The sequence below is a fragment of the Prinia subflava genome, chromosome Z (genome assembly GCF_021018805.1).
Source record: "Prinia subflava isolate CZ2003 ecotype Zambia chromosome Z, Cam_Psub_1.2, whole genome shotgun sequence".
Lineage (NCBI taxonomy): Eukaryota > Metazoa > Chordata > Aves > Passeriformes > Cisticolidae > Prinia > Prinia subflava.
Window position 1 is genome coordinate 41,573,227 of NC_086283.1, and position 27,508 is coordinate 41,600,734.

General features: G+C 41.9%; 1 protein-coding gene across 1 annotated transcript in view; it reads left to right on the plus strand.

The window, feature by feature from the left end:
* The first annotated feature begins 8,099 nt into the window (after window positions 1–8,099).
* FBXL17 (F-box and leucine rich repeat protein 17) overlaps window positions 8,100–27,508 on the plus strand; it is a 288,354-nt gene continuing 268,945 nt past the window's right edge. The window contains exons 1-4 of the mRNA XM_063422110.1: window positions 8,100–8,965; window positions 22,467–22,589; window positions 25,800–26,057; window positions 26,786–26,917. Of these exons, the coding sequence (XP_063278180.1) occupies window positions 8,234–8,965; window positions 22,467–22,589; window positions 25,800–26,057; window positions 26,786–26,917 (1,245 nt within the window). The 5' untranslated portion in view covers window positions 8,100–8,233. The remainder of the gene's footprint in view (window positions 8,966–22,466; window positions 22,590–25,799; window positions 26,058–26,785; window positions 26,918–27,508) is intronic.

Sequence of the window (27,508 nt, forward strand, 5' to 3'; positions counted from 1 at the left end):
CATTCATGTGATTCCATGAGAATCACATGAAGATTCAGACAATACAATGGTTGCAATGAAGACTATGACTTCCAAGGTATCAATAGGTAACCAAGCCTTTCATTTAAACACTGATGATTTTGGCCAAAACAGAGTTAACTTTCTTCACAGTGGTCTGTATGGGGCTGTGTTTAGGATTTGTGCTGAATACAGAGTTGGTAATACAAAGATGTTTTTGTTACTGCTGAGCAGGGATTGCACAGAGCCAAGGCCCTCCCTGCTTTTCACACTGCCGTGCTGGTGAGGAGGCTGGTGGTGCACGGGAGGTTGGGAGGGGACAAAGCCAGGACAGGTGACCCCAAACTGACCAAGGGGATATTCCAGACCATATGGCATCACAGTCAGTGTATACAGTGGGGGGAGGAGGAAGGAAGGGGGAGATGTTTGCACTGATGGTGTTTGTCCTCCCAAGTCACCATTAGTGTGATGGGGCACTGCTCTGCTGGAAATGGCTGAACACCTGCACACCCACGGGAAGCGGAGAATTCATTCCTTGGGTCACTTTGCTTGGGTGCTTGGATTTTTCTTTTCCTATTAAGCTTTCTGCATATCATCCCAAGAATTTTGTAACTCTGACCCCTCCGATTTTCTCCCTGATCCTGTTGGTGGGGTAGTGAGGCACTGTCTCCATGGGGCTGGGCTGCTGGTGGGATTAAACCGTGACAAACACTGAGACATATTTTAGAGAATTTCTTATTACAGTACAAAATTAGGTACTTTTATTGAAAAAAATCATAATGGGAACTGCTGTTGCTATCTTACTGTACTGGCAGGATATGGCATTTGATAATACATAAATACTATATTTAGTGCAAACACAACAGAACACCAGCCAACAAAAAACAAATCAAGAACAGCCAGATCCTGACTTCCATTTTCAAATAAGTATGCAAGTCTGTTAAAATTAGATAGACTTTTTACATTCCTTAATATCCTACAAAGGAAAAGGATATTAAATCAGAATTTGACTAACTCAGATTCTAGATTATGTCCTTACAGATATCATGTTTCACTTTTTGCTTGTGCTGTGTCTAAAACTGTAATCTGTTACTAGGTGTGAGCTCTCTGCTTTCGGGGAATGTCTCACCTCATCTCTGTGCTGCAAAATTCTGTATTTTCATATGCAGCCTTTGTGTTGGGGAATTTATCTTTTAAATTATTCCTCCCACCCTCCAAAGAATGAGTTTTTTCCCAGAAGAACAGTATCTTTAGAAATTTTATGATGTAATTCATCAAATATATAATGACTTCAGAAATCTTGCCAACTTTTCCACCTAGTCTTCAAAAATACAAATCTCCCATACTGCACAGTCTAGGAGTCTCTATTGTGTTTTCAGAGTAAGAACCATAAGGGATTAGTCCCCTCAAATTGTTTTATCTCTGGGCTTACTGTTAGAGGGCCTGTCTTTGTTGGAACCCTGCTCTTACTATGTTCCAAATGCATATCTGAAAGCAGAGGGGGAAGGATGCTTTCTCCTTTTTTATCTTTCCTCTCTTCCCTTTTTCCTCACTCTTATGCCTGCAGTTCCTTGTCACTGCTCATCCAGTGCAGCACACTGGACACTCTCTTTATTGTTGCCAGCAACACATATCCTTCTTTGTAGCAAAATCAGCTGGGAGGAAGGGTACTTTTTTCATTTCCAGTACCCTGCCTGAGCAAAAGCGAGAATAATCCTGGGAGTGGGTTAACCTAATCTAGTCTTTTAGATGAGGAGATCTACTCTCCACCAACAATACATTACTGTTCCATACTGGTGCCACTTTTGAGCTTGATACAAATTGTAGGTCTTCAGGAATGGAGAACTGAGGAACCTCTGTTCATACTCATTTACACCAAGGGCATCGTCACGGTGCAACCCTAGCCGGCAGCTGAACCCCACACAGCCCCACACAGCATTACCCATCCGATTCTCTCCCCCATCCCACAGGGACTTCACTGTTCCCTGTGGGATGAGGGAGAGAATCGGATGGGTAACATTGAGATAACTCCTGGGTACAGATAAATACAGTTTAATAGGTGCAAGCAAAGCAAAACAAGGAATTCATTCCCTTCCTATGGGCAGGCAGGTGTTCAGCCATTCCCAGGAAAGCAGGGCTCCATCACATAACAGTGACTTGGGAGGAAAAACACCATCCCTCTGAATGTCCCTCCATCTCCCTCATCTTCACCCCACTTCACTGCTGAATGTGACATCATATGGTCTGGGTTATCCTGAGTCCCCTCCCAATTCCTTGTTCACTGTAGGATGGAGAGAGATGCAGAAAAACTCTGCATGACCTTCTCAGCAATAAACAAAATATTCATGTACTGTTTCAATTACCAACCAAAACACAGCCTCTTACAAACTACTGTGAAGAAACTTAAGTATATTCCAGCTAAAACTAGCACAATAGTGAAACTACTAGGATTTTACAAAAGAACTTCTAATCTGTTCCTAAACCCAAGATGGAAATTTTGCCACTTCTTTCCTATCTATTTCATAGGGACATTCCTAACACACCACTTCAAAGCTACTGATGTTAAGCAAGCAAAGCCATGCAAAGTGAATAAACATACTAAATCACACTGTTATAACTTCATAACTCAATGAAACCAATTCCACTTTAAACTTGCTTATTTAAAAAACTACCATCTCTCAACACTGGCAATATGGCCAAAGATTATAGACCCAGTTTTCTAAAGGTCAGTCCTGAAATACAGATGAACATGCACTTAAGGGGCATCAGGACTAGATACAACATGGTAACTTAAAAAATTTCTTGTGTTCCCTTGCAACTCAAACGTAAATACCATACTTACCTCGAGTCACCAGGCTTTGTGATCTATTTAAATATGCACAGAGATAACAATGAAAAATGTCATAATCTGTTGCTATGTGTGTAGTAAACCCTTACTATCATAAATTGAGGGGATTTTACTGCTTAATTCCAAGACTAAGTTGTAGCAGCTTTCAGGCGTCTCACATTACTGGTTTTATGACTTCTAATTTGAAATATTCATATTCTTATATGAAATATAAGTAGTGCTAATGAAGAAATGAACAGTTAGTTACATCTGCCTTCTGACATTATGTAGTGAAGATTTCATAGCTGATATTTGGTCATGTAATACTTCATTTTGCTTTTACTCTACAACAGATGGTTATTGTGCTTGCCTTCCATGAAGCAACAGTGACACTCAGTGTTAAAACCCTTGCATAGACCAGAAGCACTCTCTGCTTCCCTTTATTTCTCATCATTCATTTAAATCTCATTTAAATTATTAATAGTAATTTTAAATTTGTTTAACTCTTGCAGGCTATTAGAAAAAAACAATCTACTATCATGAAAAATCAGCTAAACTCTCCCTCTATGTTTGTATCTAAAAAGTTATGCCTAAATTATTTAAAAAAAAAACCCCACCCACAGCTTTGTTATGGTACTTACATTATTCTGTTTTAGAATGAGATATTGATTAGACCGGATTGAACAGTTCAGAAATTGAAGCGGGTGGTGTTTTGGGAGAAGTATGTTTCAGCCTTACACGGAAAACTGAAAACAATAGAAAGAATTTCTCCTTCTGCCTACAGATATTGCAAATCTTTGGGCAATTTCGAAGATCTACTTGGTTGAAACAGCTAGACATAAATATGTAGGTTTAGGTAATAAAGACATTTGAAACCAACTGGGATGTGGTAAAGTTTGTCTCTGGTCACAGCTGGGAAAGCCCTGTCCTGCCCTGCCTGCTGCCCTGATCCCCATGGCATTCTGACAGTATAATTGTCTTGGAACTTGCCTACTACAGTGACAAAAATTTTATACATGCAGCAATTTCAGAAATACTGTAACATCTGATACTCATTATGTCTGCTAATGGTGGCCCAGTTATACAAAGTAATTCTGAGATACCAGTGTCATAAAAATCTCCTTTTATAATCAAGCGACCCAGGTGGAGGAGAGAAAGGCTGTGAGTGTGTCTGCCTGGACTTCAGCAAAGCCTTTGATACCATCTCCCCAGAAAAGCTGGCACTCCACAGCTTGGGCAGGTGCACTCCTGGCTGAGTTAAAAAACTGTTTGGATGGCCTGGTGTTTGGATGGTGGTGAATGGTGCTGGATCCAGCTGGCCTCTGGTCACTGGTGGTGTCCCCCCAGGATCAGTGTTGGGCCCAGTTCTGTTTAATATTTTCATTGATGATCTGGATGAGGGGATTGAGTCTACGATTAGCAAATTCATGGACATTACCAGTTTGGGTGGGCATGTTGGCCTGCTACAAGGCAGGAAGTCTCTGCAGAGGGATCTGGAAAACTGAATTAATGGGTCAAGGCCAATGGTCTGAGGTTCACCAAGACCACAAGCCCTCCCTGCATTGCTATAGGCTGGGGCAGAGTGGCTGGAGAGCTGTCTGTTGGAACAGCACCTAGGGGTTCTGGCAGACAACAGCTGAACATGAGGCAGCTGTGCCCAGGTGGCCAAGAAGGCCAAGGACACCTGGGCTGTGCCAGCAGCAGTGGGGCAGCAGGGGCAGGCAGTGACCTCCCCCTGTGCTGGGCACTGGTGAGGCCACACCTCGAGTGCTGTGTCCAGCTCTGGGCCCCTCAATTCAGGAAGGACATTGAGGGACGGGAGCATGTCCAGAAAAGTGAAAAAAAAAAAAAGCTGAGAAAATGTCTGGAGCACAAGCCTGATGAGAAGCAGGTGAATAATCTGGGTGCATTTAGCCTGGAAAAAAGGAGGCTCAGGGGTTCCTTATCCTCCCTGCGACTCCCTGACCTGAGGCTATAGCCAGGTGGGGACTTTTCTCCCACAGAACCAGTTACAGGATAAGAGAGTAGTCTTAAGCTGCTTCAGGGGAGATTTATACTGGTCATTAGGAAGAATTCCTTCAGAGAAAGGGTAATCACACCTTGGAATGAACTGTCCAGGGAGGTGGTGGAGTCACTGCTCCTGGTGCTGTTTAAGAAACAGCTGGATGTAGCACTTAGTGCCATTGTCTAGTTGATGTGGTGCTGTTTGGTAAAACATTGTATTTGATGATCTCAGAGGTCTTTCCCAAAGTAATGGATTCTGTGATGGTGTAATCTACTTAAAGGAAAAATAATCATGGCAAATGTAACAAACACAGTTGTTGTGGTTTAACCTTAGCTAGCAACTAAGAAAAACACAGCTGCTCAGTTCCTCTCACTCTCCCACCTTAGTGGGACTGGAAAGTGTAAAAATGAAAAACAAACGCATGAGCTGAGGTAACTAACAGCAGTTTAATAAGTTAGAAACAGTAATAATGGAAGTAATAATGAATTGCAAGGGAAAGAGAAAAATGAAAACAAAACAAGGAGAGAAGAAATAAAACTCAAGAAAAACAAGTGATTAAAAAGGAAAAAAGAATAGCTGGGGTTATACCATGTCAGTTGTTTTGGCACCCAGTGCAGTGCATGAAAGATTGGAATAATGGCAGATTTTATTGGAATGTGCTACATTGAATTTGCAGCTGTTACTGCTGTTTATCTATTAATTGGCAGGCTACTGTGTCTGACGTGGGGCTCGCTTTCCTGTCTGTCTGTTGGAACCCAGTGCTCGTTAGTGGCTGCACTGATTTTGCTGCTGGCTGCACTGCTGGTCACCTCAGCATGTTGTGCCTGGGAACACTTTGGTGACAGCCATGGCAAAGCACCTGGGCTGGAGGATGCCCAGGGCAATCTGTACTCCTGTGCTGCTGTACTGGACAGTCTGGAACTCCAATGTGAACCTGAGTCCGGGTCTGTGGAGGAACCCACTGTGGAGCACAGAACCACTGGCAGCCCATGGAGGATCTCATGCTAGAGCAGGTGGATGTCCAAAGGCTCGTGTAAACCCATCAGAATGCTGTTCTTGAGCAGGTTCCTGGCACTATCTCTGGACCCATGGAAGGGCTCTAAGTGGAGCAGTTCTTGAAGTACGGCAGCCTGTATGGGAAGGACACACACTGGAGAAATTGAAGGCAGCCAGTGTTTATTCTGTTCTGATTGATTTGAAGATTTGACTTGGATTTTCATTTTCTTTTAATGCAGTTTCTGTTTTTCCTTACTGAAATAAGATTTTGCAGTCTGTGGGAGGAGGGACTGTGTGAGCCACCACTGGCAGGCAGTTGGCACAACCACAAACCAATGGCTAAGGCACAAAGAGTGAATTTATGTCCACTACCTTGCTAACTGAAGGAGCCTTGAAGCAACACCTGGGCTGAACAAGTGCTGAGCAGGCAGTGTTAAACTCAGTCCATGTAAGAGGATGACTGGCCTGCCATTCATAGTCTCATCACGAGTTACTTCCAGCTGTCTTTTGTTTTTCAACCCATTCTCCCAACAGAGCAGAAAAAGGGCTTGCCAATGTTTTTGTAAAAAATTGCTGCAGTTTTTATTGATGAAGCTCATTAAAGTATAAATCCAAACAAAATGTACTATTGCTCTGCTTTTATCCAGAGGTGTATTTAGTACTTTTCTCATAGGAAACATTTTTACAGAGCTGCTGAAGACTAATAATAGAGCTAACAAACAAAAATAATAGCAGCATGGGTATTTTAATCCTAACATAACTCATCCCTGGGCAAACGGCCAAAACATGTGCTACACAATGCATTTCTTCTCCTGCCCTTTCTTATTTAATATTAGTACTGAGTCATATACACTCTAGCTATAACTTGCCTTCTCCTTCCTCAAACACTTTTACTAAAGACAAAATTGCACATATATTCGAACTACATATCTAAGCCTATATAGCTAAGTCAACTGTTTAGAACTGAATGCTGAAACAAAATGCTTTTGCTACGCACTAAGCAGAGTCTTAATTAAAGCAGTGCAGCCTCCAGCAAGGATTTACACACCAGGGCATCTGCATCAAGGTTCAACACACTGCAGTTAGAGGTGAGTGTCTGCAGGAGGGTGTAGGGTGTCCGAGGTCAGAAATGAGCCACGTTTCTGGAGGTACAATAAATTAAAACTGCAGAAAAGAAGTATTTGCTTGAAAGTGTTGGTGGGAAGATGATGTTGACAGAGGAAAACTTGGAGGACCACTCTTGGTGGTCTCTAAGCTTGTGTTGCTTTGCCACTGCAAAACCTCAGCCACTGTCCTGCACATAATCTGAGAACAATGGGTAGGGGTCTTCTCACATTTGCCTACAAAAAAAATTTATTTCAGTTACTCAAAAAATGCATGTATTTACATCTTATGTGTATATATATAAGGCAGAGGGTTAAGGGAGGGGGTCCAGCAGATACCACAAAGATGATCATGGGTTTGGAGCATTACTCTTGTAAGGAGAGACTGCAGAAGCTGGGCCCGTTTAGTTTAGAGAGAACTGTGAAAGGGGTTCTCAGTAACGTGTATAAAATCTTCAAGGCCGGTGCCAACAGGATGGTGTCAGACTTTTTTCAGTGCTGCCCAATGACAGGACAAGAGGCAGTGGCCATAAACTAAAACACAGTTAAGTTCTACCTCAACAAGAACGGCACACTGAGGGTGGCAGAGCACTAGAACAGGTAAACCGTGGCGTCTCCCTCTCTGAGGAAATTCCAAACCCACCTGGACAAGTGCCTGTGTTACCTGCTCCAGGTGATCCCGCCTTAGCAGGAGGGTAGATCGAGATGATCTCCAGAGGTGCCTTCCAACCCCTAATGATTCTGTGACAATGCATGCAGGTACATATCACAGGCGTACGTGCCGTATGCAGTCTGCAGTCTCGCGTTTACACGGCGAGTACACCGATGTGGCACACGGCGAGTACACCGATGTGGCACACGGCGAGTACACCGATGTGGCACACGGCGAGTACACCGATGTGGCACACGGCGAGTACACCGATGTGGCACACGGCGAGTACACCGATGTGGCACACGGCGAGTACACCGATGTGACACACGGCGAGTACACCGATGTGACACACCGCGGGCGGGCGGGCGGGCACCCACCCGCGGCACCCGCGGCACCCGCGGCGGGGCCTGCCCGGCCCAGCGCGGCCGCTAACGGCAGCCGCGCCGGCCCGCGGAGCGCCGCCCCCACTCCTCGGGGGAGGACAGCCTGGCGGTAGCGGAAGCTTCTCCCTCCCTCCCGGCGTCCCGGAACCGGCGTCCCGGAACCAGCCCCGCCGCCGCCTCTTGCCCCGGCCCGCCGGCGGCATGTCAGCTCCCGGCGCCGCCTCCCGCAGGTGACACCCGCCCTTCCGCTGCCGCCGCTTCCCCTCCTATATGGGCCACCTGCTCTCGAAGGAGGCAAGGAGCCTGAGCCAGGACCGCCGCCGCCCGCGGGGGAAGGTGCCGCCGCCGCGCAGCCGGAGCTGCTTCCTGCGCGGGCCCTGCATGCTCTGCTTCATCGTGCACGGCGCCAGCTCGCCCGCCCCGGAGCAGCCGCTGCCCGCCGGGGACCCGCTGCTGCCGCCGCCGCCGCCCTACGTGTCGCTGACCGCCGCCGAGCAGCGCGTCGCCCGCCGCCTCCTGCGCCTGGCGCCCGCCGCCTGGGAACCCCCGGGCCGCTGCCAGCGCCTCTTCTTCTCCGGCCTGCTGCCCTCGCCGGTTCGAGGCCTCCTGGGGCCGCCTGGCGAGATCTCCTCCGAGATGGTGTGCAAGCGCAAGGGGGCCGGGCTGCCCGCCTGCCCGCCCTGCAAGCAGCCGCGCTGCGCCGCCGCCGAGCCCGAGCCTGGCGCCTGCCAGTGCCCGGCGGAGCCGCAGCTGTTCGCCCTGCCTGGCGCCGCGGGGGAGAGCGGCGGGGGCATCGCCAGGCAGAGCGGCGGGGGACAGCCCGCCTCGCCGCCGCCTCCCGCGCCCCACGACGAGAAGGAGCAGGGCCCGGAGGAGGAGAAGGAGCGGGGCGGCGAGGCGGGCTGCGAGGAGCCCCTGGAGCACCCCGGCGACAGCTGCCGGGAGCTGCCGCCGCCGCCCACCCCGGATATCAATCAGCTGCCACCTTCCATCCTCCTCAAGGTGGGTCGGGATGCGGGGATGGACGGGCCAGCCCTCTCCCTGAGGATTTGGCAAGGGGCTGTGCCAGCCCCCGGGGCGCCGGTGTCGCCGGGCGGACTCGGTGCAGGCGGGAGCCGGAGCAGGCCAGGCCGGTCCGGAACTGCCTCAGCGCCTGCCTTTGGGGAGACACATAGGGGTCGGGGCGTGTTGTTCGCTTCTGTTTGTGTCCCGTTCCCCGACCCCAGCTGTTTGTCTTTGGAAAGGGCGTTGGGAGCCATTAGCTGGAGGTGCAGACACACAAATCAGGTCCAGAACCTGTCTCGTAAATGTTTGGACTGTACCCGTTAACTTCGTAAGGTGCTCTGCACAAAAGTCGAGTTTTACTTGCATCACTGGTATAGTACTCGCTAAGGGGGCCCTGCCACTGTATTTAGTGCTTCTGTGGGTGTTGGAACTACATAGACAAGTTTTCAGCGTTGAGTATTAAACAGTCTGTATTGTTGTGTACTGTGGGTCAATTTTGGCCTTAGTAGTTCCAGAGTGTTTGCAGCCTTCTTGAATTACATGCTTTCATAACCTCTTATGCTGTATATCCAAGGAACTCACCTCTCATGTCCTTTTTGCTGTCTTTCCGTTCCTTTAATACTGTTCTCCTTTGGAACTAGTTTCCATTTTTAAGCTACTCTCTTGACCACTGTGCTGACTTCCTTTAGCGAAAAAGAGGAGTGTAGCTGGGGCTGAGCCAGCGATGTTTTCCATAGTCTGATGTGAGTGTGCCTTTAAATTTTGGGAGATAAGTTTTCAGGATTGCAGTAGTTTCTCTGAGGTCAGATGACAGAACATAGTAATGGAGGAGTGAGATACACGACTCTGGTATTCACATTTTGCTACTTGTACATCCAGTGTAGAAAGTACTTTTTTGTTGTTAGACAGTAACAATCTACTTACCTGTCTTGCACATAACACTAATTCTGTGGGAGGTTTAGTCGGTTTGAGTGGTTTTTTTTGTTGTTGTTGGTTTTGGTTTTTTTTAAATACTCCTGTGTTAGTAATATGTCAGTTTCATAGATGCAGTATGCAAATTAATTGTAGACAAATAAGAACTCATGAGCTATCATCTGAGTTAATCTCATCTGTGATTACAAAATTGAAACTTTGTCTTGTAGTTCTTCTAGAATGTAGTCCATCTGTTTGCCACTGTTATTGGAAGATAAGCTTTTTCTTTGATATTTGGTTTTAGGTTTTGAAACTGGACTCATTTGATTTGTGTAGCTGAAATACTTTTTGATCAATGGTATGACTACTTTTCTGTGGTTATTTTTGGAACTCAGTTTCACTTTTTCAAAAATATCTATCTATACCTCTGCCATAAATTTAATAGTGAAAGATGTCATGTCTTAACTGTGGATTAGTGTAAATGTTATTTAATCTCTATTTTATATAGACCCAGTATTTCATTCTTACCTGTGTTTTCAAGGTTGTAGGGGGTTTTATGGTTCATTACTGGTTTTTTTTATAAACAAGGGTTTTGTTTTAACCCCAGCTGGCAATTAGGTACCAGGCAGCCACTCACACACCACATACACAAACTGGTTGGGTGGAGGATTCAGGGAAAAAACGTGTACCTTGTGGCCTGTGATAAGAATAGTTTAATAACTGAAGAAAAATAAAATATGCTACTAGCCATGTTTGTATAAAAAGGAGAGCAAGAGAGAGAGAGATACAGGTGACAATACATTTGTTTTGTACCAGCTACAAAGCACAGTACCAGAAGCTGAGAATAATTCTATCCTAGCTGAAATCAGAACAGACATCTACCTTCTCCAGTGATTCTGTCTCTACAGTTGCCCTATAGTCCAGTTCCTCCTGCCATGTCTTTGAAAAAATAGGCCATTATTTCCAGCACCATGGTAGGAGCCAACCTACAGCCCCCTAAATTTGCCCTTCAGTCCATAGCTGTACTAAGGAGTTGGGGTTTTTTTTTGTTTTGTTTTGGTTTTTTTTTTTTTAGATTTTATATACTTATAAGAAATGTGTGTCTTTATCTATATCTTTGTTTCCTAACTGTTCCGTTGTTTTGGGTTTTTTGGTTGCTTCCAAAATAAACTACTCTATGGAACTTTTAACTTTAACTAGGTGTCCTGTCAAATGGATTTATATTCACCTTCTTATGATGGATTTTGATATAGATAGAATATTCTAAATAGAATCCTTTCTCCAGTGCTGTCATTTTTTAATGAGAGGGTAGAAGACAAATGTACCCAAAATCTTTACTGAACTTTTTACCGTAGATGTAGGAGACACAAACCTTAATACAAGGACAATAGATTTCATCCTGGGAAGTGTTGGGAGGCAGATCCTGATGATTTTTTTCTTGATTCCCATATCTGTGACCTTCTGATGCAGTGGTGCTGGTGCAGGAGTGTCTGTAGGTGGCCTAAAGCCCAAGGAGATATGTATTTAATAAGAACTTGACACTTTGTCTGCTTAGATGCTGTTTAGCTTGTTTACTAAAGGAGACTGTGGTTCAGTCTTCTTTAAGCCAAGGGTTTGAGATGGTTGGAAGGTTTTGTCTGCAGCTCATTAGATGGGCCCTGCTGGATTGGGAGGTTCATGGTTGCCCTGGTTTAGGGCAAATTTGGGAGGAAACCTCTCAATGAGGTCCCTCTGGGAAGCAAACCCAAATGGCCCCTCCCCCAATTGGTCCAGAAAGAAATCTCCTTAGACAAAAGTGGAAAAAACTGTTTATTTAACAAAGTGCCCACAAGCATAAAAAATGAATAATATGAAACAATAAAACCTCTCACCATTCTGAAGAGAGATGGCAAATTGAGGATGTCCTTGCCGTGGGTGTAGCTTGGCTCTCTCAGTCTCTTATCAGTCCCTCCAGTGCTGGAAAATGCTGTCCCGGGCCCCGGTGGGCCGCAGGTGTGAGATCCTGATGCTCTTCTGGGTTTTCAGTCCAGAGCAGGGTTAAACAGTCCCAAGAAAAAGCAAAAAAAGAGTCCAGGGAACTTCTCTGCCTCAGCTAGCTAAACTGACAAAAGCACAGGAGATCTCTGTCCCGCTGTCAGTCTGTGCTTCAGACAAACACAGTCCAGGAGCAGAATGTGGAGGAGCAAGCGCAGTTTCTCCAAACAAACTGCACCCTTCTTCTTTCCTCCCTTCGCGCTCAGAACCAATCTTAAAGGTGTAGAACTCAATATACAGCACAAACAGAACAGGCAATTGGGGATACGAGCATCAGAAAGTCAGCTCAGGACAATGGTGCAGTGCGCCAGTTGATCCTGTTTCCCTGGCTGGTGAAGAGGTATCCCGATCAATATGAAGTGATTAAAGAAGGGTGTTTCCACAGTCAGGGTTTTGCATTTTGCTTTTCATTTTGCTGCTGACACGTGTATGAAAAAACAGTGTTATATAGTGGGCAGAATGTCATCTTTAGTCTTGGTAGAGGAGGGTGATTACCTTTGACTAAGGGGTAATTTAAAGCCATTCTCTTTAAAACTCAAGGGGAATTAAGGAATTATAGATCAGTCAGCTATAGATAACTTGAGTGTGTCCTAGAGGTGTGAATTAAAAAGAAAAGGGAGCTGTTTTCTGAGCGTGCACTACAGAAAATTATAAAATCTGTTGCATATGACTGAGTTCTGAAAACTTTGAGCTCTATTTGTGGCTCAATTGTGCCTATTATAGGCACATTTGTGCCTATTGAAGTGTCACTGCTACTTATTCCTGGAAAATAAAACAGAAGAATAAATCTTCCTGTTGTACCTGTTACCTCTTTGCAGTGCTGCTGTTTAATCAAAAAGATGTAAAGATGTAAAAAAGTCTGCAGACCATGATCTTACATGAGATCTTACATCTGTAAGAGTCACAATCTTACAAGAGAATGCCAATTCAAACACTTCAGATTTCCTTTTGAAGTGTATTAACAGGAGTTCTGGGTGTAAAACACACAAGGGAAATTCTCTCCTGTGCTTGGTGCTTTTAAAGCCTCTGCTAGGGTACTGCATTAGGCTGTGGGCACTAGAATCTCCTTAGAAAATTCTCACCCAAATGTGAGAGGGATCGGAGGAGATCCAGAGGTCATGAAAAACATATCCTATTACATACAGTAGTTGGAAGATTCTGGACAAACTGAGTGACAGTTGTGCCGAAAGAAGACTGCTATTCTCTTCAGTTAAGAGAAAATTGGTAGAAAGTATTCCTGTCCCTTGTTGAATTGAAGGAAAGAATAAGCTTAATTTGGGTGAGATACTTAGGTGTTCTTACACTGTATTTGTATCTTTCCAGGTCTTGGGAACAGTGGTTTCCTATCTCTTAGGTTATGTGACAAGTTGTGATTTCTATTTATTCATGTTTTTTTAACAGCAAGGGGAATGCCCTTATCAGGAATGTTTGGGGTGTGCTTGCACTTGCTTCAAAACAAAAGAGTCTAAAATAGATGATGTCTTCTTTTGGGGTCCTCTTTCTCAGTTTGCTGATCTTAATTTATAAAGCATGAACATGTGCCTGTAGCACAAACCCTGTCAGTTTTGCATTTTATAGTTGCACTATAATTTTTTTTTTTTTTTTTTTTTTTTTTTTTTTTTTTTTTTTTTTTTTTTTTTTAGTTCTTTTTGGCTAGTCAGGAGACAGAGGCATTATAATATGTTATTTGGATTGGACTTTATCTACAAGTTCATTGAGTCACTTTTGTAATACTAGGGTTTTTTTCCTATATATGCTGGTGTTCCCATCATATTATCCTGTCTAAAGCTTGTGTTGAGTCTGTCTTTTAAATGTAGCATTAAGAGACATGAAATGGGTTTTGAACCTTTGTGGCTAATGCTAGGAGGTAAAATGTCCTTTAATTTCACAATTAGTTCACCTCAACTCCTTTTTCTTTAGCAATGCTCAACACAGCAGTATGATTTGTTATATATTTGTTTTGGTTTTTTGGCTTCTTGATTTTTTTTTTTGTTTTTCCCATGAAGTTTACTGTCACCGTGTGATTCTAGTGGGGAAATGAACCAGTCTGAGGTTCACTGTGGTGTTGCTGAGCTTCTGGAATGCAGTTGAGGGGCAAAATTGTGAAGGGAAGGTGTGCCAGTAGACTAAAGAGATGACAGTATATGCTCATTATTTCAATGATAAATTTCTCAAAGATGTTATGAATTTTATGATTTATTGCAGAATTACAAAAACAATTGTTTTGCTCTGCAGAGGTGTGTTTGAAAAGGTAGCTTTCATTCAAGCATGTAGGTTCATCAGAGAATGAGCTATGTGATGGGGAAGAAATTGGAATGAAATTTCTGCTTTTTTTGACAGGGATAGATGCCTTAACACTCATGGCCAGTAAAAGTTTCCATAAGGTTGTGTAGATGTTGGCTTGGCTTGTTCTGCATCTCCAATACTGCATATTATTGCATGGAGAAAACAAACAGATTACAAATTGTGAAGTGTTGGAATGTAAAGTAAATTAAATGTAACATCTGCTTTCATTCCCTGTTCATTTGTTTCATTTTTTCAGGTTGCCTGACCCATGTTTGACCTTTGACAGATTTTGCTTTGTTTTAATGTCTTTGCTTCTAAACTGGCATGGTGACTCAGAAGCACTACATGGTGTCTTTTAGTGAGGGCAGATGGGTTTCTGAGAGTGGTAACATTGTAAGCTCCTGCAGGTAAAACTACTCTGTTTATTGGTCAGGACTCTTCCCTTCCATTAAGAGCACAGTAATTTCTTACAGACAGAAGCTATTATTGTGTTCTGCCTTGCAGCTAAGGCAATCTGTGAGTAAGTGGCTGGTAAGGGCAGTGTCTGTTTCCTTTTGTAACTTCTGGCTGTGTGTTCCTGCCACTGGTTTTGTGCTTTGTAGAGTGATCATGCAATTGCAGGGCGAGTAAATTCATCTGGCTAATCTGACACCAATCTAATGCTGCAGAATTTTTCCTTAGGATCAGCTGCCTGAAAAGACTTTGTCTAAGTACTAAATCCAGTGCTAAAATTCAAGTGACTGGGAAGTAGGGGACTGGTAAATGTTTGCTATGAATAGCAACTTGCCAAAAGAATCTTGGCTGTGATGTGAAATCACACCATCACTTTTCCTGGCTGGCACATTTTTCTTAATCTCAAGAACAGTTTTAACTTGATTTCCTTCATGGGTGTACTGAGGCTCCTTTCAGAGGTGGCTGAGCTTAATGCTCACATCTCTTTCATAAACTCAGAATCATTCACATTTGCCTTGTTCTTTTCAAGTTATGTGTGGGTGAAGAAATATCTTGAAAACAAAGCAGATAGTTCCTTCCTTTTATCTTACGTATGATTCTTGAGTTTTCTGAAATAGAATGAAGCGGCCTTTAATAACCATAAATTCAATGGCAGCTTAACTGGTCTATGCCTGCAATGAGCAAATACTGTGTTTTACTGTTCACAGTAAAATGTCATGTACTAAGCATGTTCTTTTTGTCAAATGGTACTTGGGAAATATTTTTATTAGTGAAGTTTTAGTTAGATGTTAAAAAAATTGATTAAACAAGTGAGCAGTTTTCCAAGAATGAATGTCTGAAGTTACTTAGGCACCATGAAATGTTTGAGTGTACATTTTATTGTTCTTTTGTTGTTAATTGCATAAGCTTTTTGGTTTAAAGCAGGTCTACCTGATGCAGTATAATGAAAATAATTTTGTAGACAGCCGTTTTTGAGTACAAAAGACTTTTATTGATAAAGGAGAGATTCATTCACAGAAATGAAACTACTTTTTTCAAATTAAAATGGTGAACAGAAATAGGGGGTACATCGATTCATCTTTTACAGTCTCTTCTGCTGTGGGGCCTTTATTTTGTTCATGTCCATAGGACATGTACCTTGTTCTTAAAGTTAGCAATATCTTTTAAAGACTGGTATTAGCAATCAACTGAATTCTCTTGCATCCCTTCCTGAGGCAAAGGCTTCTTTAGTATTTGCAATCAATAATTCTAACTCCTTGATTATGGTTTTTAAGTTTTTTTAAACTAAGTTTGTCTTTTAATAAGTTAAAATTATTTATTGAATTATGTTTATGTTTATATTTGATTTTTGTGATGCAAATTACTTTTTAGAAAACTTAATGCTGAGGATATTGTGTTAACAACCACATAAACAATTTTCTACTACCAAACTTCCTTTCATAGTAACTTTAATGGATATGGTTGACTTTTCACTATTCCCTTTGATTAAAAGTGCAGTTTTTTTCTTCACTTGGTTCATTTTGAGGAACTTGATTTAAGGCCAAAATTACCTAATATTTAAAGACACACTAAACAAATTTAGTTTGGTTTTCTGTTTTTTTAAGATTGATCTTTATTCTTTTAAAGAAAGGTATTTATAGGATGCTTTGTGGTGTCTTTTTCTTTTGCTGATATTTTTCTCCTCTCTTCATGCTGAAATACTAACATTTTTCACAGATGTTCAAAATAGTCTTTTTTAAACACACATGCTGAACTATTTAGAATACATTTAATATAGAAACAGTGGGAAACGGTTAGGGATGTAATGTCTTAGCCTATTTTACAAGAACTTGGTGGTAAAGAAGAGAATTGCACAGAATAACTTTAGCTTTTCTGACTGGACCCTGCACTAATATTAATGAGCATTTACCTTCTTTCTTTCTCATCCAGTGTCTTACAAAATATTCTAAAAAGTTGTAGAAAACACCAAAACTTGGTCAGGAGCTATTTTTTGGTGGTCTGAATTGTGTTGTGCAAGGACTTGGTTTAAAATCAGTTGCACATCACCTGATTCAGAATGGTGGATTGACTCACGTGGGGTACTGTGGAATTAGCTGTGTTTTTTTGTTTATAGGTAAAATAGTGTGGCTTCTCTCTTGTAAGGGATTTGTATGGGTGTATCTATCAACATAAAATTAGACTGTTTGAATTGAGTGAAGCAGATTAAATGTAATTTGACTGAAAACTTCCTATATATGTTAGTTGACTTTTGCTGTTGTGGGCATTACATTTTTGTATTTTCTTTCTGCCAGGTTCTAGCAGCTTCTTGGAGAAGCTGCCTTTGTAGCTCCACTTAGGCTGGAAAACATCTCTAAAATCATTAAATCCAGCCATTAACCTGGTACTGCCAACTCTACCAATAATCCATGCTGCTAAGTGCCACATCTACATACCTTTTGAATATGGTCAGGGATGGTGACTCCACTGCTGCCTTGGGCAGCCTGTTCTAGTGCTGGATAACCCTTTCAGTGAAGAAATTTTTCCTAATGTCTAAACTAAACCTCCCTATCACTGCGAGCCTAGCAGATAAGGACACACTTGGAGACAGAGGTCTGGGTTCATCAGAGCAGCAGGGCAGGAGAGCCACCCTTTGTTTATTCTTCCTATTAAACACTTCTAGCAAGGTGACCATGGATTAGAGAGTGGGCATCCCCACCTCTTACCCACGTTGGTCAAGGAGGCTGTCATTCAACCTCCCCTTCTCTTGGAGAAGGAATTCATAACAAGGGCGGTATTTACAAAACATGATCTTGTGTTTACATTAAGGAGCGTGAGAAGCTGCACACTTCTACTTTAGTATGCTCAGCAAACTAGGAGATCTCAGGGCAACACCTCCCCTGCCTCAGCTTGCGGCCATTTCTTGTTGTCCTGTCAGTTTTTGCCTGGGAGAAGACCCTGAACCCCCTGGCTACACTCTCCTCACAGTTGGTTTTAGAGAGCAATAAGGTTCCACCTGAGCCTCCTTTTCTCCAGGCTGAAAACCCTTTTCTTGCTCCCCATCAGACTTGTGCTCCAGACCCTTCCTCATCTCCAGTGTTCTCTGGACACACACCAGCACCTCAGGGTTTTTTTTGTAGTGAGGAACTCAAAACTGTCCACAGGATTGAGGTGCGGCTTCACCAGTGGCCAGCACAGGGGAATGATCATTGCCCTGGTCCTGCTCCCGCAGTTTCTGGAGTACACCTGTGCAAGCCATGAGCAGACAGTTTCTCCAGGAGTGTACTTTGTCAAAGCAAATGGTGTCAAAGACTTTACTAAATTCCAGGCAGACAAAATTCACAGCCTTTCCCTTACTCCACCACGAAGGTTGCCTGGTCATGGGAAGAGACCAAGTTGGTCAAGCAGGACCTACCTTTCACAAAGCCATGCTGCCTGGGCCTGACTCCTGGTTGTCCTGTATGTGCCATGTCACAGCACTCTAGATGATCTGCTCCATACCCTTATCCAGGACCAAGGTCTGACTGCCAGGCCTATAGTTTCCTGGATCCTCCTCTGAGCCTTTTGTGTAGATGAACATCACATGTGGCAGCATTCAGTCAACTGGAAAGGCCCCTGTTAGCATCCAGGACTGCCTGTAAATAATGGAAAGTGGCTTGGTGAGCAGTTCCACCAGCTCCCTTAGGACCCGTGGATCCCATTTTGCCCTGTAGACTGTTGTGGGTTTTAAGTGGTGTAGCAGGTCACTCGCCATTCTTCGTTAGGTTATGGGGGGACTTCATTCTGCTCCCTGTCTTTCAGTTAGGTGGACTGGGTACCTGGAGAGCAATCAGTCTTCCTTTTTAAGACTGAGGCAAGGAAGGCATTTCTGGTCTTTAACGAGTCTGTGTGAACAGTTTTATTTCAAAGCAAGAGCTTATTGTTAAAGAATTTACTGTGTCTGGAAGGTATGTTAAGGTCAGTGGCGAAGATCAGGTATCCTTAAATGGGGTGTAGCCTGAAGGCTCAGAGAGTCTCTTGCAGCCATTGAAGGGAAAGAGAAACCCAGTAATCTTAATGATCACGTGAAAGGGTGAAGCAGGAGGAACTGACATCTGCATTAGGAATTTGAGCTGAAAGAGGGTGAGATGAGAGTGAGCTCCTTTTCTAGAGCTCTGCTTCCTCTACCCCTGCCTTTTGCCAACAGGAAAAATAATGTAAAAGGATTCTAGAAAAAAGCATTAAACTTCCCCCCCCCTTTACAGTGCTAAAGTATATTCTGGTGTTTGGAAGAGGGATTAGAAAGAGTTGAGGGAGAACATATTGAATGGTGGATATCAAAGTGTACATGTTTGATTACAATTTCCAGGAATTAAATGTGCTAACAAGTAGAACCATTGCCATCCAAGTTATCTGTCATAAGCAGGAGTTAAATGAACAGGCTTGTGGGAATGGTTTTAGCCTTCAGCTGTATTTATACATCCTTGGGAGGTGGAAATTTTAAGTCAGGACAAGTAAGCTGCCACAATATCAGCGTATATCTAGAGAATAATACTGGATTAAAGGGTGGTGAAATCATCAAAGTGAGTCAAAGTGTTTTATGTACTAGTATAGTATTTTAATCAGTAGCTCATCTAATCCCTTAATGTAAGGGTGATATGCCACCACCTGGAATATGAATAGTCCTTGCTACTAAATTCCATTTTGTGTAATTCAATATGTCATCTTTTAACAATTTTAAGTTCTGAAGTGAACCTGTTGTTTTACATGGCTTTATTCAGCATCCTTTTATAGCTGGAACTTTTAGAGCTACTACAGATAAGAAAACTGGCAAGGCCTTGTTTTTGAACACGTACAGCTTGTGTAACTAATGTGGCTTCTCCTGTGCATACTGGGACTTCTGCAATGACTTGGTCTCTCTTGTCCTGATGGCCTCACTTCCTGTTTTCTAAGAAGTTGGTTTGCAGCATCTGTGCTCCTTAATTGTCTCTGCTTCTAGACTTGAGTACAGCATGGACTAAAACATGAACTACAAATGCTTTTGGACATTTTCCAGAATATTTTCTATGCAGCAGTACTGTTTGTGTCAAGTACTTAATCAAACTTGTTTCTTTTTTGTTTTGTTGTTGCAATAATTGCCTCATGTAGGAGAAGCAGGTGAGCAGTAGGTCTGTGATTTGTGAGGGCTTTCAGCTTTTGTTGGGATGGTAGCATGGTGAGTTGATCTTGGCTGGACACCAGGTTCCCTTCCAAAGCCCTGGCACTCCCCTCCTTGACTGGTGAGTGAAAACATGAGGGGAGGGTCACGAACTAAGGACAGGAGAGATCACTCAGTGATTACTGTCATGGGCAAAACAGACGGAACTTAGGGAAATTGGTTGAATTTATTACCAACCAAATCAGAGTAGGATAATGAGAAGTAAAACCTACATCTTTCATAATTCTTGTATCCTTGTATCCTTCCTTGGCCTAACTGCATTCACAATTCTCTACCTCCTTCCCCCCAGCTGTTCAGGAGGACCAGAATAGGGGTTACACTCATTTCATCATACCTTGTTTCTGCTGCTCCTTCTTCATCACATATTCTCACTCCATCTCTGGTTGCAACTTGCTTCTGCTGGTTTTTTTTCTTCTTATGTTATCCCAGAGGTGCTGCTGCCATCACTGACTGTCTTAGTCTCAGCCAGAGTGGGTCCATCTTGGGTGCTGGCTGACACTGGCTCTGTAAGATGTGAAGGAAGGGTCTAGCAGCTTCTTAGAGAAGCTGCCTTTGTAGCCCCCCTACCCTCAAAACCTAGCCATGCCAACCCAGGGTAAACAAAATAAAATACAAAACTTATTTATGGGCTTTCATTTTAACAGTGGCAGCTGTATTAGCAATAGTGGTTACTGTGCCGTGTTTACTATTCTTCAGAACTGCAAGGTTTTGTTACTCCAAGGTGGTATTTCCACAATTCCCACTTGAGTAAAGATTAGTTGAAGTATTTTATAATGCCAATCTTGATATCCTTTGTTAATATTAATTGGAGTCAGTCAAATGTCTGTCTAAACATATTGTGGATTGTGTTGCTTTGTTCTCTTCTAAGATTTTATAACTGTTAAAAGATTCAGTCTTCTGTTTCATGCTGGCAGCAGGAATTTTAAGTTTCCTACTGCTCTTACTTAGAATTACCAAGTGTCATCAGACTGTCACTTTTTCTAATGTTTAGAATTACACTTTTGCAGGAAATATCAGATGCCAAATTACCACTTACTATTCAGTGCTTTTATTTCTGCTTGACCAAGGGTGATGGTATTTTTTAAGTGCTGATTTTTAAGTGCTTGTGCAGAACCAGCCACGTCCTGGTTCTGCACAAGACTTCACCAGTACCAGCAAGAACTGCAGGAAGAAAGCAGTCAGTGATTGTTTTGTTTGCACTTTGTCTGCTGTGTTTAACTGGCTGTCTGATGAGAAACAGACACTGACTCTGGTAATGGCCAGGCAAAGGCCTGTGTGGAAATGGGGTTCACGCACAACCTTTCAACACTGAGGAGTCTTGTGTAAGAGGTTGCCAGTTTCTAATAGCTAGTAAAAGAGGAGAGTGATAAATCTTGCAAGGATGTACAGAGCGTCATGAATTTGACCCCCTCCTCTCTTGTTAGAGCTCTGCTTCATCAAGGGGTCTTGTAGGGATATACATACTTAAAACTGCTGAGATAAGCCATCCCCTAGAACAAGTGGCATATTTGTGATTGTTATCATCAATAGTTTGTTGTCTTGTCTGTTCCAAAGACCACCCAATGACCAAAGTTCTGTAAGTTACCATTGTAGTTCAATGCTTAATTACTTATTTTTTCTTTTTTTTTTTTTTTTTTTGTATGTATGTGTGTGTTTTTGCCTTTGCCATCCCTCCCCCTTGGCTTAACAGTCCTAGTAGTTTCCTTGAATGTTTTCATATTTTCTAGATTTCAGTGCTTTCCTATAGACACTTTCATGTATGTTCATATTTTCTTGAGAAAGTTGCCTTGGCAATAGTACTTGTATTAAGTACTTGATGTCCTCAGATTAGTGGAAGGACCTCTTCATGTTTTGCAGTATGTACTCCTATGTAGGTATAATGCCACTACTGCCTTTTCTCATTGTAGGATCACATGTAGATTTAAGTTCATTTGTGCTGATAGCGTACCTTCATGTGAACTCTTGACAGATCCTCTTTTTATATTTATTAATAAACAACAGTACTTTTCAGAAAGGGATGAATGTAATACATGCTATAGAAATTATAGAAAAATTGAATAGAAATCTTGCTATAAAGTTACAGTTTATTTTTTTGGCAGCTGCCATAATGCTCAAAACCTTGGGGTATAAAAGGCTAATTTTGTGCTTCAGTTCTCTTCTATGACACTGATTTACTGTGCTAATCTACTCTACCATCCCATGCCCCCTTCCCACATGACCTGATGTGCCTTTATGACTCTTCTTACCAGTTCGGTTAGAAAATAAAAAGAAAGGTTTCCCGTCCATTTCAGGATGAAAATGAAAGCAGTTTTTAAATGCCTTGCAAGTAACACTGAGATAATTTGTAATTCTTAGACGTGCCATCTCAGAAGCACTTTTGAAACTTAGTCTACAAAATGAGTACTTAGGATATATTCCATTGTTGGTTATGCTAATATGACTTATTAATGCTGTCAGCTTGTGGGATGTAGGTTCTTTTATTATTGTCTCTGACTAGTCAAGTGGGGGGCACGTGGTAGATCTGTGTGTTATAATGCATGCTAATACTTTTCTGTCTTTTACAAGATGTATTGATAATAAAATATTTCTGTCTCTAAAATATGATTACATCTGACAAATTTTTTTTTGCTTTCTTTACAGATATTTTCCAACTTATCTCTGAATGAGCGTTGCCTTTCAGTGTCATTAGTCTGTAAATATTGGCGTGACCTCTGTTTAGATTTTCAGTTTTGGAAGCAACTGGATCTCAGTAGTCGTCAGCAGGTATGAAAACATCATTGTGGAATAATTATTTTCATGACTCAGAATTTGTTCTTGAAACTTGTACTTTTGACCAGGGATAAACAGAAGAAACACATAATATGGTCATATCTGTAGTTTCACAGATTTTTCTATTAGCTGAAAATGCGTGGACCCTTAGATTGATTCCTTTAAATATAGTGTATTTTGTCTGAGATCAGTTGTTAAACAGTGAGAGCACAAATGCTGTTTAAAATGGGTTGTGGGTTACCTGTCTCAACTCTGTATCAGGTAGTCTAGAACTATCAGACCTCTTATTAATTCAAAGACAAATATGAGCATTTCTGAGGATGCCGTAGTTGGAAGAATGGTCACATACATGGTGCTTGCTCTGTTTGTTTTAACAAATTGTCTTTATTTTGTTCTTCAGCTGGTATGGCTTCTACTCATTAGAAAAGAGACTGTGTTTGGTTTGGGGTTTTTTAGGCCTTTAGCTGATCCTAAAATGAAATATTTGTGCGTTTAATTTAGGGAGATCTCTAGGAGCCTAGCCTTGAATTGTACAGGGTATCTTCCCTCCAGGGAAAACCTTAGGGATAGAGCTAGTATTGTTAGGCCACTGCCCTTGGGTTTCTTGTTGAATAGTGACTTGCAGAAGTTTATAAATAGTATCTTAGGAGTTTCATGAAAATAGAGGGTACAGAGAAATAAACACTAGACAGTTGCATTTGAAGAAGGATTTTTTTTTTCTTTACAGTTTGTTGTTTGTTGTGGTTTAACCCCAGGCAGCCCCTTCCTCACTCCCCCATTAGTAGGGCTGGGGAGAGAAGTGGAAGGATAAAAGCTACAAAACTTAAGAGTTTAATGACAGTTTAATAGTTGCACACACACACACACAAACAAGCAAGACAAAGAATTAATTCACTGCTTCTTATCAGCTGGCAGGTGCTCGGGCATCCCCAGTAGAGCAGGGCCCCATCATGCAGAACAGTGACTTGAGATGACAAACCCCATCACTGGAAATGACAAACCCCATTCCTCATTCTTCCCCTCACTTTATACACTGAGCGTGATGCCGCATGGTCTGGAATATCCCTTTGGTCAGTTGGGGGGGTCACCTGTCCTGGCTGTGTTCCCTCTCTGCCTCTTTGCCAGCTTGGCCAGGTGAAAAGTAGAAGAAGCCTTGGCTCTGTGCAATCCCTGTGCAACAATATGAAAAACAAAACAAATCTTAAATATAGTCTCCTATTAGTCACTGTGAAAAAAAATTACTTCTAACCCAGGCAAAATCAGCACAGTTCTTTTCCGTCTTAACACCTGCCTAATGAAAGAGCAAGAAAAAAGATCTTACTTGCTACAAATGAAAAGCATATTAAATGCAGAAAAGACTATTCCTCAGCTGTATAAGACAAAAATCGAAAGGGGTTTGTGTTGCTTTCTTACCCTCTTTGGTTAAAGCCAAATCTCATCTATGTCAAGTGATGGGTAAGTATTTCTGAATGGTCCTTTGTAGGATTGTCTTCTTTTAAGATTGTTGTAATTTCTGGCTAACTGCAATGTTTATAGATACAAAATGGATGGAATTTTTTTTACAAATGTGTTAAGGAAATTTTGCTGTCTGAGCATCCAGGGGCCGCTCTGTCAGCCACACTGGCACCACCTGCTTGGGACCAAAGTCCCTCCTGGTGGCTGCCCCAGGGGGGTGATGGATGCCCTGCTCGGCTCACTGCACATCCCACACAGTCAGACAACTTTCCTTACTGCCTGTATTTCAGGTTTCCTGCAGCAGAGTCTCAGACCTCTGGGTCTTTAAAATAATGTAATCATTGTGTGACAATAGAATAACAGCTCAGGCTGGAGGAAGGACCCCAACAAAGGGACCTCTGTGCTTTTATACCCTCACTGTATGTGCATGGATGTATCTGGGGGCTCTTGGCTCCTGCTGTATTTCCAAGTGTCCCTCACCTGGCTGTGCCAGAGGTCTCTTTGTTGTGCAAAGAGTTGACATCAGTTCACCTGTGGCCTTTTGCCTCTGGCTGTGCCACCTGGAGCTCAGTCTGATCTCCACTGCAGCTACACTCCAAGCTATGTGTACTGAGTGTGTTCTTCCTCAACAGTCCTCCCTTTGATTTGCTTGAGCATACCTGCTAATACATTAAAATGAAAAAAGAAAAGGTTTAGGGAATTGAAACACTGCCCTTCCATACAACAAAAGTAATTAAGTAACAAAAATAATAGAATGAAGGCTAAAACAACGTCCATAGGGCAGAAATGAGTATCAATATGAAATCAAACATATTGCAGTAAACAAATGCATGTTTGTTGGCTACAAGTTACATAGTATTCTGTTATTAGTTAGTATAATTAGTATTAGTTAGTATCTACCTCCTGTTGGTTAAATTAATTAAATGCAGTGATTCCTGCACTTCTTTTGCCAATTAGTCCACATACCCAGTCTTTCTGGTCTTTCTGGTTTGGTTGGTGGTCTGTGGTGTTTGCCATCTCCCCTTGCCAGAATCACCTTTTACTCAGTTGAAGTTGATTGGTTGCTGAGTTGGCTTTCTTAGTTTCTTCCTTATCTAAGGGGTTCTGTCAAATGTCATTGTGGTCTGTGAATTCTGCATTCTTTGTGTCCACTGTCAGTAGTATGTTACTCTCCCCAAGCTTGGTTAACCTCCCCTAGGAGCTGAGGTCATTGAAACACATCAAGCCCTAAACCCTAATAAGACAATTCTACCAACAAGTAATTTATTTTTCTAATACCTGGACTATAGAGATAGTCTATTCATGGCTAAAAAGAGATGTAGGTCTGTGGTTACCCTCCTAGCTCTGGAGCTCAGTCTGGTACTTGAGAACTTCTGTCAAGCTGGGCAGCCGTTTGGGATTCTTTTTGTGGTGACATAAATTCCTGCAGCTGCCCGTATTTTCTGTACTTGTCTAGCAGTTGCCTCTCCCTTGGTAAGCTTTATCATGAAACCATGTAGCTACATAGTCTGTCAGAACTGGCTTTCACCCTATTGTCCATATCCTCTCCAAACCATCAGCCCCTTCCCCCTCCAAAACAAACCAATTACAGTAAAATACTCAGCCATAGACAGTATATGTAAAGGAGGTCTTGTTTCATTTTTCCTATAGCTCATGGAAATGCATCTTACTGACAGTCATTTTTGTCCTAATGCTGTTAAAGATCTTTATGGAAAAAGTTATATGTGGGTATTTGTTTTTTCTTTGCAGGTCACTGATGAGCTATTGGAAAAAATAGCATCAAGAAGCCAGAACATTACTGAAATCAATATTTCTGATTGTCGCAATGTATCTGATACAGGAGTATGCATATTAGCAATTAAATGTCCTGGTCTCCTAAGGTATACTGCCTACAGGTGTAAACAGCTTTCTGACACCTCTATTATTGCAGTTGCCTCTCAGTGTCCTCTTCTTCAGAAAGTGCATGTAGGCAATCAAGATAGACTCACTGATGAAGGCCTGAAGCAGGTAACAATCCATTCCACAAATCCCTTCTGTAAACTTGGCATATTTCAGCTTAGCAAGTAGAAGTAGTTACCCTTTCTTAGGATTTAATTAAAATCTCAAAAAATCTTGTTTTAAAAGTTGGTGTATGGAGACTTTTTTTTGGTGCAGTAAATGCTGTTCTCTAGAACAGCACATACTTTCTTTTTTCTTTTTAATACCCAGGGATTGAATGATTGCTTTTGTAGTTAAATCTGCAGTTTGACATTCTGTACTTCACTTCTGTTGGATTCAATTTTCCTGAGCTTGGTTGCTATTCAAAACCTGTGTTTAAGTAACTCATTTTTGCTTCATGGATGCTGAGGGGTGACTAAGATCTTTATTTGTGAGATGTGCAGGAATTTCATCAACTCTCTGAGAGTGTTACAGGAGCATTTATGAGTTAGGGTAGATCAAATAAGCTGTGGAGCATAAAGGCATTCTTAGCTACCTGTACATACATATATGTATGTATACATTTAGTTCTTATGTGCTGCTCTTAGTTCCATTTTGTTGACTATGGTTAGCAACTTAATTTTGTCACGTATGTAATTAGAATCTTTCTTGTTTGCATATAGTGTTTCAAAGCCTGAAAAGAAAGATAATTTTTAATGGAGCGTGGAGAAGCAGAAAAAAATCTTTTCTCCCATCTCTTCATTTCAGTAAAATTTTGTTGGTTTTTTTTTTTTCCCCTTTGATTTCATCAATTGCAGCTCGGTTCAAAATGCAGGGAATTGAAAGACATACATTTTGGGCAATGTTACAAGATCTCAGATGAAGGAATGATCATTATAGCTAAAGGCTGTCTGAAGCTGCAAAGAATATATATGCAAGAAAACAAATTAGTAAGTACATATCGTGATTTTTTTTTCTTCCCAAGGCATTTTGGTTGTCAAAACTTTCTCTTCCTCTTTATCTTTTAAAAATTTTCTTTAGAATGGCTTTTTGCAAGTGAATTGCTTCAAAATGTTTCTGGCTGTGAAAATTGCAATTCTATAGAGATGGCTCAGAATTCTACGGTGATACAAAGTACAAGTTAAGCTAAATGTATTAACTCCTTGTTTTTAACATGGTATTTCAGGAGTAATTGGGAGATATGTGGTTTGTGTAGGAAAATACTTAGTTCATATGGAATGCTTACTTTGTTTCTACAAGTTCAGTAAAAAGCGAAAACAGCTAAGAGATTTTTGGAGCTTGGGTTCTTGATTACAAGTGATACACTCACAATATTTTATTTAAATATATCACTTTCTCACTAGGATAGAGTAGTGTGCCTGTGCTAGTAGAAAGAAGTTGATGAGGAGTAATAAAACAGTCTTGTGTCCTAATTCTAAGCAGTCTCTGAAATTATAGTTTCTGATGTAGAAAGAGTGGCTTGTAAATGGTGTAGCAGAACACTGACTTAAGGGTTTTTAAAAAATTTTATTTAATTTTTA